Source organism: Lupinus angustifolius, chromosome LG06, assembly GCF_001865875.1.
Source record: "Lupinus angustifolius cultivar Tanjil chromosome LG06, LupAngTanjil_v1.0, whole genome shotgun sequence".
Taxonomy (NCBI): domain Eukaryota; kingdom Viridiplantae; phylum Streptophyta; class Magnoliopsida; order Fabales; family Fabaceae; genus Lupinus; species Lupinus angustifolius.
Window position 1 is genome coordinate 1,296,060 of NC_032014.1, and position 12,199 is coordinate 1,308,258.

General features: G+C 30.2%; 2 protein-coding genes across 7 annotated transcripts in view; both read left to right on the forward strand.

Annotated features, from left to right (window-relative positions):
- LOC109348698 (soluble inorganic pyrophosphatase PPA1-like) lies at positions 3,932 to 10,220 on the forward strand. Of its 6 annotated transcripts, none has more exons than XM_019589231.1 (9): positions 3,932 to 3,989; positions 4,428 to 4,575; positions 7,360 to 7,388; positions 7,782 to 7,847; positions 8,375 to 8,482; positions 8,584 to 8,649; positions 9,516 to 9,636; positions 9,762 to 9,843; positions 9,953 to 10,220. In XM_019589231.1, the coding sequence occupies exons 2-9, from the start codon at positions 4,449 to 4,451 to the stop codon at positions 9,993 to 9,995; spliced, it is 642 nt and encodes a 213-aa protein (XP_019444776.1). In that variant the 5' UTR covers positions 3,932 to 3,989; positions 4,428 to 4,448; the 3' UTR covers positions 9,996 to 10,220. The 6 variants fall into 6 exon arrangements, with proteins under 6 accessions (XP_019444776.1, XP_019444777.1, XP_019444775.1 ...); XM_019589232.1 differs by lacking the exon at positions 7,360 to 7,388 and adding an exon at positions 4,754 to 4,782 and having other exon boundaries at positions 3,934 to 3,989; positions 4,422 to 4,575; XM_019589230.1 differs by having other exon boundaries at positions 3,934 to 3,989; positions 4,422 to 4,575.
- LOC109348702 (gamma carbonic anhydrase 1, mitochondrial-like) overlaps positions 11,989 to 12,199 on the forward strand; it is a 3,242-nt gene continuing 3,031 nt past the window's right edge. The window contains exon 1 of the mRNA XM_019589235.1: positions 11,989 to 12,171. Within this exon, the coding sequence (XP_019444780.1) occupies positions 12,057 to 12,171 (115 nt within the window). The 5' untranslated portion in view covers positions 11,989 to 12,056. The remainder of the gene's footprint in view (positions 12,172 to 12,199) is intronic.

A 12,199-nucleotide genomic window follows, 5' to 3' on the forward strand; every position in this document is an offset into this window, starting at 1 on the left:
ATTACATCAAAATAATTAGGATTCAATTACTCTCTCCTTTATCTTTTTCATTTTATTTTAATTTTATTTATACTTTTATTTATTATTTATTTTGATATCTTTATTTCCTTAATTTCTTAATTCAGTTTCTAATATGAATTTAGGGTATAACCTTAAATACCAACATTTTCGAATTATTTTTTTATGTATCAAAAACACAATGTAAAATTATAAATAGGAGTCATGGGTCACTTAAAGTATACCTAGTATTGGCAGCAACATGGACTAGGTAGATCTCATAAGTGATACTCATCTTAAGTAATAGGGATGAAAATAACTTTTTCCTTTTATATTTTAAGAGTACAAATGTAATATTATTTTAAATAAAAAATATAAATGTAAATATATATATATATATTTTTTTTTTCTTTTGATAGCACTCTCTTTCTATCAAGGAAGAGAAGTCTTACTCACAGTCCACTGATACTAAGATCAGATGAAGTAGCATAGTAAAATGAATTAATGACTAAGATCACTAGAAGAATAATGAATTAATGACTAAGATCACTAGAAGAATAACATGGTAAAATGAATTAATGGCTAACAAGGACAAAACAACACCTAGGAAATTTAGTAGTGGATTTACAGTTACCAGATGTGAGTAGAGTTTCGAGGGTAGGGTCCAAAAATACGAGTGGAGGGAGAAAATTTTGAATGAAAATGTATGTAATACATCACATTTGTAAATAAATACATTTCATATTTTTGATGTCATAATTTAATATTAAATTTAATTAAAATATTAATATGTTGTTATGATATTATTGGTTGTCTCTAAATGATTTCATTTTCATACAAGTTTTGGAAATTGGGAGATCAAAAAACAAAACTAAAAACTTACTGTATTTTTTTTGTTGAAAAGATTGCCCAAATTTTTTGGTTATTCTTATTGTTTGTTGGCTTTAAAATATTCTACTTTTGTCCTTGCTTAACCAGAAAAAAAGAATGTTATAAAACAAAAGATTTCTCAACCTGACGAATATTTGGTGCATGAATGCTAAGTGCTAACTAATATGCTCCAAATAATAAAACATAATAACTTAGGTAAAGAGATTCAGACTATTTCAAATTTTTTATTTTTGATTATTAGGAATTAAAAATACCTAAAGATGTTGACAGATGTGCAGATTAATCTATATATTATCTTTTAAACATAAATGTAAGAGTGCACGGAAAAACAGTTTATGCTGCTGAAAGATGTGCATATTGATCTACATATTATCCATATCTCCTCAATAAGCAGTAAATAATGACGGTAATTTTGAGAAATAATTGCAAATCTAGGTAGATATAATTAATAAAATCTTAATAATATATTAAAATTATTAGTATATATATTTTTTTTCTTTTGCCAACAAAGTGCTAGTCCAGTAGTGTAACGCTTCACTAAGTCCTTATGATGATCAAAAGAGGGACAATCATTCATCCCGAAAAAATTAGTTTATTTTAAAAAAAATATTTTTCTCCCTTAGTTATAAAGTTGAACCTGAACTACAAAAGCCAACAATGATAATTGATTATTGTTGGATGCACATGTAAAATTCTTTCCATGATTTTAAGGTCTCAAAAGGACTTAGTCTCCTTTTATCAATTTAGGTATAATATTGATGGAGAAAATCACTCATTTGTTAAAAAATAGTAGTGTCCTAATTATTGTTATTAAAAATAAGCTGGTTGGCTTGATTATGATACTGGATCATTAGTTGGATTAGTAGGTCATTCATTAAATTAATCTATATTAAAAAATCTAAAAATTTCATAATCCTAGCTTTATTTTTTAATAATGTGTACTTGAAATTCAAAAATATTATTACATGATTATCTAACCATAAGTCATAACATCAACAAAGATGTTTTACCAAAACAAAATGACATAAATAAAATGAAAATATAATAAAAATATGAGTTTTATCCTTTTAATTATATCAATTGTGCACAAATAAAATTTATATGATATAATCTAATAAACGATAAATCACGTTTTTACACCAAAATTTTTGATTGACCTGTCAGTCCCATTGCGTTATTGGTAAGAGTCCTAAAATGACTAAGTCGCACCACTTCCTACAGGTTCTTACACATAATTATACATGGCAAAAATGGCATTGTCCGCATGCGCGCCCGCCTAGCCCACATTTCTTATGGGTAGGGTATATAATTTTTGTTCACTTTTCTGTTTTTCCGGCCCATTTTGCTTGCCAAGTTTATGGGCATTTCCGTTGGGCATGCGGGCGGTCCATAAATATAATTTAGGAAAAAATAAGAAAATTTTAAATAAATTATGGTATAATGTGATTTTTATTCCCTACAAAAATTGTAATTTAATGTAATTTGTTAAACTTCCTATAAAATGTCAAAAAAATTTGTTAATTTTTTATCTTCAACTACTTTCTTTAATTTCATTTATTATATGAATTTTTTATTTTTTTAATTATTCAACAATGTCCGCAGACCACCCTTTAGCTGGTTTTAAAACGGGCAAGATATTAAATTTTGTCCGCTAAGCCAATGCGGGCATGCCTGCACCCGCTTAAATTTTTGTGGGCATTTATGAGCACAAGCTAAACGGGTCGGACGACCCATTTTGCCATCTCTTCGTATAACTAATATGGTGAGTGACTTAGACCATATAAATACTCGATTGCCAATTAGATTGGTCAATCAAGCTGCTTATTAAAAGAGGAATATTAATTCTAAAAAGGCATGCAATCTTTTATTTTAAATTTTAGATTCAGTCTACTCACACATTTTTCTCTAATAGTTTTGATATAAAATCAGGGAAGAAGATATTTTTTTTGGTTTCTCGTAGATATAAAAGAAATTAAATATGTACCACTTGAACCAACGTCAGTTGGTGGGGATGAAGATATATGAGAGCAATAATAGTATTAACATAATGTCAAGAGACAATTATAGAAAAGATAAAATTTTCATTTCATGTTAGATTCACTTTATTCACACATTTATCTATAATGGTTTTGCTATGAAATCAAGGAAGAAGACATATGAGAACAATAACAGTACCAACAAAATGTCAATAGACAAATTATATAAAAAGATAAAACTTTCATTTCATTTCGCCAAGTGTCCCAGACTCTCTCTTTTACAGGCTTTAGAGAAATTACAAACATTATTTATCATTAATTTATAATACTTTTATTTAAAAGTCTTAACATATATGATGAAGATTCAGTGACAGAATAAAAAACACTTACATTATAAGTGTATACATATTAAATCCTAAAAAATAATGTATATCAACAATAATAAACAAGTGTCTAAGCAACATGTAACCACTGTGTATTTCTCTGATTCAATCAACAATTTTATATTTACAATCTTTGTTATGTAAATATACTTCATTTCTTTTACATAAATCATAAACCTAACTCCAGACTTTAATTCTAAGACACAAACTTGGGGTCAATATTCAAACGTTAAGTAAATATAACTGTCTGTATCACTATCACGGTATCACCCAACAACAAAATATACCTGTCTTTGAGTGTCATTTTTCTAAAATGTTTTCTCCCCTTCTTTTTTCACAAAAAGAAAAAGAAAAAAGTGGACCACAAATCTCATATACCGATCCAGAGCCGTTGGATGAAAATCCGCTTTAATCCCACCGTACATATTCGCTTACCTAGTGACTCTTGAGCTGAAACTCTAGAGACCCATGTCCTTCTAATAGCATTAATTGTCTTAATAATGTCTACTTTCTTATCCAAAACTAATTACATTTTCGCATATGAGTAAAAGAAAAAGTTATAAACAAAAAATAATAATAATAAATAACATTTTAATTGACTTAGCGATAAAAATTGGATTACCATGTATATTTTTCTTGTCCTGCCACCTATATATACATACTAAATGCCTCACTAACTCTCCCACATAACATTAAACCCTTCACTTTTGTTTGACTCTTTTCTCAGTTTCAGTTCCTATCTGTAAGTTACTTCTTCTTTGTCCCTTTTCCACCTTCACATAGTTTTCATCGATGATAATATAGTTTATTTTATTTATTTTTGATACCTTTATTTTCCCTTCTGAATATGTATTATGACTAATTGGATTATCTTATTATTCGTTGTTCTACCTTCTGTTTCTTTGGGATTTCTCAAATATTCTACTGTTTTATGCCTTTTAACTTTCTTTTGTTCAAGATAGAGGTGATATTTTTGTACTATCTATGTGAGTTTTGTTATTCATTCTTCGACAACTACTTATTATTTAGTTACACTCTATGAGATTATATATATCTTCTCATGCAGACAGATTCACAGTTATTACTGAATTAATTTCTGACCATACTTTTGATTGTAATAAATCATGATAGTCTCTTAATCCGTGTGTTTGATTTTTATTTTATACTTATGTAGTAATAGTAATAATCTACAAAAGTCAACATGGCTAACCATGAAGAATCAAGTGCAAGAAATTCGGATTTTTCTCAGACCAAGCTCAATGAAAGAATAGTTTCTTCAATATCACAGAGAACTGTGGCTGCTCACCCTTGGCATGACTTAGAGATTGGTATAGTAACCATGGATTTTTATTGCCCTTTAAATTTTAAAGGAAGAAGAATAACTTTTTTCCTGCTAAGAATGCAAAGGAAATTATTGTTCTTTAAGTGTCCTTGTTTAGTTTTTAACTTAACTTCTTTCTAGCAGTATTTGACTGAAAATTCTTTAAAATGTTTTTATGCATGCAGGTCCAGGAGCTCCATCATTTTTCAATGTTGTAAGTTTTCACTCTTTTATAGCTTATATTCAAAAACCTCAACACCAACAAAAAAATAAAGAATGGTGGAAACCTTATTAGAAGGTTTCTTGCGATATCATATCAGCTATATCAGTTTTGGAGCAATGGAGCATATGCTAATTCATTTCTGACAATCCATCAATTATTTTATCCTTGTATTTGTAGTGAATGCAGCTAAAAAAGTGCTCTAGCTTTAACAAGAGTATGTCGTTAAATGTAAATCTCGTTTTATGGCTTGAGACGCAGAGTGCATAAATATGGCGATCTCATTCTAGAACTAAAGTCGTACATTGACCACCCTTTAGCTGGTTTTAAAACGGGCAAGATATTAAATTTTGTCCGCTAAGCCAATGCGGGCATGCCTGCACCCGCTTAAATTTTTGTGGGCATTTATGAGCACAAGCTAAACGGGTCGGACGACCCATTTTGCCATCTCTTCGTATAACTAATATGGTGAGTGACTTAGACCATATAAATACTCGATTGCCAATTAGATTGGTCAATCAAGCTGCTTATTAAAAGAGGAATATTAATTCTAAAAAGGCATGCAATCTTTTATTTTAAATTTTAGATTCAGTCTACTCACACATTTTTCTCTAATAGTTTTGATATAAAATCAGGGAAGAAGATATTTTTTTTGGTTTCTCGTAGATATAAAAGAAATTAAATATGTACCACTTGAACCAACGTCAGTTGGTGGGGATGAAGATATATGAGAGCAATAATAGTATTAACATAATGTCAAGAGACAATTATAGAAAAGATAAAATTTTCATTTCATGTTAGATTCACTTTATTCACACATTTATCTATAATGGTTTTGCTATGAAATCAAGGAAGAAGACATATGAGAACAATAACAGTACCAACAAAATGTCAATAGACAAATTATATAAAAAGATAAAACTTTCATTTCATTTCGCCAAGTGTCCCAGACTCTCTCTTTTACAGGCTTTAGAGAAATTACAAACATTATTTATCATTAATTTATAATACTTTTATTTAAAAGTCTTAACATATATGATGAAGATTCAGTGACAGAATAAAAAACACTTACATTATAAGTGTATACATATTAAATCCTAAAAAATAATGTATATCAACAATAATAAACAAGTGTCTAAGCAACATGTAACCACTGTGTATTTCTCTGATTCAATCAACAATTTTATATTTACAATCTTTGTTATGTAAATATACTTCATTTCTTTTACATAAATCATAAACCTAACTCCAGACTTTAATTCTAAGACACAAACTTGGGGTCAATATTCAAACGTTAAGTAAATATAACTGTCTGTATCACTATCACGGTATCACCCAACAACAAAATATACCTGTCTTTGAGTGTCATTTTTCTAAAATGTTTTCTCCCCTTCTTTTTTCACAAAAAGAAAAAGAAAAAAGTGGACCACAAATCTCATATACCGATCCAGAGCCGTTGGATGAAAATCCGCTTTAATCCCACCGTACATATTCGCTTACCTAGTGACTCTTGAGCTGAAACTCTAGAGACCCATGTCCTTCTAATAGCATTAATTGTCTTAATAATGTCTACTTTCTTATCCAAAACTAATTACATTTTCGCATATGAGTAAAAGAAAAAGTTATAAACAAAAAATAATAATAATAAATAACATTTTAATTGACTTAGCGATAAAAATTGGATTACCATGTATATTTTTCTTGTCCTGCCACCTATATATACATACTAAATGCCTCACTAACTCTCCCACATAACATTAAACCCTTCACTTTTGTTTGACTCTTTTCTCAGTTTCAGTTCCTATCTGTAAGTTACTTCTTCTTTGTCCCTTTTCCACCTTCACATAGTTTTCATCGATGATAATATAGTTTATTTTATTTATTTTTGATACCTTTATTTTCCCTTCTGAATATGTATTATGACTAATTGGATTATCTTATTATTCGTTGTTCTACCTTCTGTTTCTTTGGGATTTCTCAAATATTCTACTGTTTTATGCCTTTTAACTTTCTTTTGTTCAAGATAGAGGTGATATTTTTGTACTATCTATGTGAGTTTTGTTATTCATTCTTCGACAACTACTTATTATTTAGTTACACTCTATGAGATTATATATATCTTCTCATGCAGACAGATTCACAGTTATTACTGAATTAATTTCTGACCATACTTTTGATTGTAATAAATCATGATAGTCTCTTAATCCGTGTGTTTGATTTTTATTTTATACTTATGTAGTAATAGTAATAATCTACAAAAGTCAACATGGCTAACCATGAAGAATCAAGTGCAAGAAATTCGGATTTTTCTCAGACCAAGCTCAATGAAAGAATAGTTTCTTCAATATCACAGAGAACTGTGGCTGCTCACCCTTGGCATGACTTAGAGATTGGTATAGTAACCATGGATTTTTATTGCCCTTTAAATTTTAAAGGAAGAAGAATAACTTTTTTCCTGCTAAGAATGCAAAGGAAATTATTGTTCTTTAAGTGTCCTTGTTTAGTTTTTAACTTAACTTCTTTCTAGCAGTATTTGACTGAAAATTCTTTAAAATGTTTTTATGCATGCAGGTCCAGGAGCTCCATCATTTTTCAATGTTGTAAGTTTTCACTCTTTTATAGCTTATATTCAAAAACCTCAACACCAACAAAAAAATAAAGAATGGTGGAAACCTTATTAGAAGGTTTCTTGCGATATCATATCAGCTATATCAGTTTTGGAGCAATGGAGCATATGCTAATTCATTTCTGACAATCCATCAATTATTTTATCCTTGTATTTGTAGTGAATGCAGCTAAAAAAGTGCTCTAGCTTTAACAAGAGTATGTCGTTAAATGTAAATCTCGTTTTATGGCTTGAGACGCAGAGTGCATAAATATGGCGATCTCATTCTAGAACTAAAGTCGTACATTTCAGCTATACATAAATTGTTCTACCAAACACTTGTTTCATGTCATTTTGTCTCAGAGAAATTGATAGATTTCACTGGCAGGTGATTGAAATTAGCCAAGGGAGCAAGGTTAAGTATGAGCTGGACAAGACTAGTGGACTTATTAAGGTGTTTCTCTCTATTTTCATTACTTAAGTTCACCTTCTTCTGTTCCATATGCTCGATGCATTGGCTAAATATAAATGACTGTTTTTAAGGGAATACTATTCTCATTTACATCGCTGACATTTTTCTAACTATGAAGCTAAAATGTCTCAAACTCACATTCACAAGAAAACTTTTCCAAATTGTGAGTGGCCAATCACCTTTGAAACATCACATAAAATGATGAGTTTATAGGAACAAGCTTGTTAATGTTCATTACTAGGCTGCAAAGGAGCAAGCTCATTAATGTTCACTTATCACATGATAAGCAATAGCTCAGTACATGGAATGCATTTCATATTATCTGAATTGTTGTTGTCTGCAATTCATCTGTTTAAACATAAAATTTTGAGCCGTGGCTGAGTATGATTGTTTTTGCCACCCTGCTATACATAAATAATACTATGTTTCTGGGTTTGGTTGTGAATTTGAAGTCCGCTGGTAGGGTCTGAACTCTGAAGCATAACTAACACATTGGTTGAATAACTTAGGTTGATCGTATTCTTTACTCATCAGTTGTCTACCCACACAACTATGGTTTTATCCCAAGAACCATTTGTGAAGATGGTGATCCTATGGACGTTCTGGTTCTGATGCAGGTAGAAATGTTTTTTAGTTATTGATCCTGATATTTAACAGAAATGTATGTTTTCAGCCAAAATTTCAACTACATTAAAAGTGAAAGTTATGCTTTGATTAGGAGCCTGTGCTACCTGGTTCCTTCCTTCGTGCTCGTGCTATTGGAGTAATGCCCATGATTGACCAGGTAAAAGTTGCCTCCTCCTTTACTATTAATAGGTAATTTGTTTTTAGTTTGTTTGGGGAAATGAAAAAGAACTATGTTAGGTTCTGTTTTGAAAGTAAAATTTAGCTTATTGGCTGCTTCTCTGCTGGTGAATTGAACATCACGTCTAAAGTGGTTGCCCTGTGTAACTTAAAATGATGAAAACAGTGGGCTACCTTGTTTTGACATGGCATGTTGAAATTTGTCATCATCAACCTCCCGACTGCAATTTTATCTCTGGGAGTGGTGTGATTGAAGAGTACGAGGAAACTTATTAAAGGCTTAAAAATATGTTTTTGCTTCCTACATCTCTGGGTCATGCTGGTTTTTCAGTCCCTTTGTTTTTTTTTTTGAGTTTTGAGTAGATGATGATTTTCGTCATTGCCATTAACTTTGATGGAAAATGCTATGATGTAATGACTAAATATTTAAAAATAAAATAAAAAAGGGACTAAAATCAATGTTTTTTATTGCTACATTTATGGGTACAACGATCTTAGTCCCTGTTTTTTTAAGTATTTAGTCTCTCCACATTAGCATTTTTCATCCAAAGTTAACAATGAGGACAAAAATCAACACCGACTCAAGGACCAGATACTTAAAAAACTCAAGGACTAAATGTCGGGACGAAAATCATATCCAAGCGATTATTAAATGCATACCTCAAAACCAGAGGAGGGATCACATTAAAACTATATATCAGAGATTACATTGATCTGCCTATAACTTCTACTCCCTTCATATCTCATTAGGCTTTCCACATTGCACAGTTTGAATAATTTTCCATCTCCAATAAAAGTAGCCATTTGGAGAAAAACTATGAATATTTATTGTTAATTTTGGTGCAGGGTGAAGAGGATGACAAGATCATTGCAGTTTGTGCCGATGACCCTGAGTACCGCCATTACACAGACGTCAAGGAGCTTCCTCCACATCGGCTAGCCGAAATTAGAAGATTCTTTGAGGACTGTATCCTGTTATTTGAATTTAGTACATAAACATATGCATGCCAGTATTAATGTTTAGTCTTCTGCATGACCAAGAAGTTATGTGTCCCCTATAGTTTGCTGTAAATCCTTAGATTGAAATACTAGATAAGAAGAACGAGAACAAAATAGTTGAAGTTGAAGACTTTCTACCAGCTAAAGCCGCCGTTAACGCCATCAAATACTCTATGTAAGCTATTTCCCTCTGAAAATACTGTTATCTCCACTCCTCCAAATCTCACTGTCTAGTTTTGGATTCTTGGCACTAATCTTGGATGGTTTTACTTTTCTTTTTGCAGGGACCTCTATGCTTCTTACATAGTTGAGAGCTTAAGGCAGTGACTTGTTTAGAAATCTGAAGTACCACTTAACATAAACATTCTGATATATGTCTCATTGTGTTGTGGTACTTGTGTTGGTTGGCCTCTGGTGCAACCATCCATTTTCTTAATTTTCTTGTTTGAGGTTGCAGTTATACTGCTGCCAAATAATGACTCAATGGGCTCACAAGTTATATTCAATAAAAGCACTTATTTCTTGAATTGAAATAAGATTATTTTTCGACAAGGATGATTTTACAATTTACTAATGTCTGCAAATTTCACAAGTTATAACTTAAAACTTGACCTACATCCTAGTAAATAATTTTCATTTTTACGATTTGTGCTAGCAGGAAAAAAGGCACATAATGGGTAATTATAATTTCTGGATGTAGAATTATTTCAATTTCATGAAATCTGACAGATATATTGTTTTAAGTGTGTCTTTTTGAAAATTTCAAAATTTCAGCAATTCACGGTTTAAACTTTAAACCACGTGTTGCATAACTCCATTCTAGCCAAGTCATGATCGAATTATTTTGAGTAAATACGATTAAATTTTGGGCAAATAATATATAGTAAAAGTACTCGAAAGATTGACCTAGCATAACAAAATTGTTCTTGATGGGTGAGAGATATGCATGATTTAGACACAAGGAAAAAAAAAGAACTTCATCAATTACTACTTTAAAGTATTTTTTCACTCAATAAATTCATAAAAAGTTTTTAAACGTCATTAGATCTCACACAATAAATCTACAAAAAAGAAAAGTTTAAAACATCACTTGGATGAAGGTTTTGAAGGACATGGTTGCATAACTCTATTTCTACTAGTAAAATTGTGCTTCTACTTTATTAATGTTCCATTTAAACTATTTCCAGAAGAACGTCAAATTTTCTTTCCAACTATAATAAAAAATATTAGTGTAATTATGTCAACAAAAGCTTGTTATCATAATCTTAATCAAATAGGATCATTTTATTATTTAAGTTAATGAACATCCAAATTGGCTTGAAAGAAAATCATGGAGTGAGAGTCACTTCTCACTTAAAATTTTAGTATAGAGTGAGATTGTGTTACAATTTAATATTAAAAAAAACCATTAATAAATTGAATTAAATGACTAAATGTATGACACATTTAAATTTGAAGAACTATATTATATTTTTGTCCTAAGTATAAAAAATAAACGTGCTATGTAAATTTTCTTCTTTGATAAGAATATGATGAACAACACAAATGTTAGTCACTAAGAAGTGGTCATTCAACTCATTCAAGTATATATATATGTGCATATATATATTTAGTTGTATCCTCTTAAATAAGACATGACTCTATGTGCCACCAAAAAAATAAAAAAATAAATAATGTTTCTCCAATTATAACAAACATAAAAAATAGTAGAAGCTTCAATGTTGATTTTACAACTAAATTAAGTATAAATTGCCATTTATTTTTTCAGATGAATAATAATTAAAAATTATAAATAATGAATAATCGGCTAATAGTTTATTAAATTTTTATTATCACTACACCAATGTTATTAATATTATACCAGTTATCAAACTGATCTGGGTACTCGTATAATATAATGATATAGCAGTTTAACCAATTATTCACTAATTAAATCGCATACAGTAAAGTTATATATATATATATATATGATGAATTAACATTAATGTTGAAAAATCAATAAATACAATTTTTTTTGTTTTCATTAGAAATTATTTTTAAATAAAAATCGTCACCAATACAGTACAATTAAAAACTGGCTGATGAAATTGATTTTGATCGGTATAATTACATGATCGATATAACTGTTATACTATTTCGATATTGAGACTGATTTATCAGTTTACTGGTTGAACGGACCGATATAAGCCGATTTTTACTAAACTCTTGTACATCTTTTCTCAATTTTTTCTATGATTTTTTTAATAGGTGAATAAAAGATAAAAGTGTAGGTGGGTGATTGGAGAGTGGAAGAAGAGCAAAATTGAGAGTGACTGAGATATAGCGGCGACAAGGAGAGGCAGATAGTTTTTTAGCAGAACAACAAATTCATCATTCAGATTCATAGAGATGGTATCTTTGGGTCGAGCATTCTACACCGTCGGATTCTGGATCCGTGAGACCGGCCAAGCCATCGATCGCTTCGGTTCTCGTCTTCAAGGAAACTACTTCTTCCAGGAACAACGTACTTTTCTCTCTCTCTCTCTCTCTCT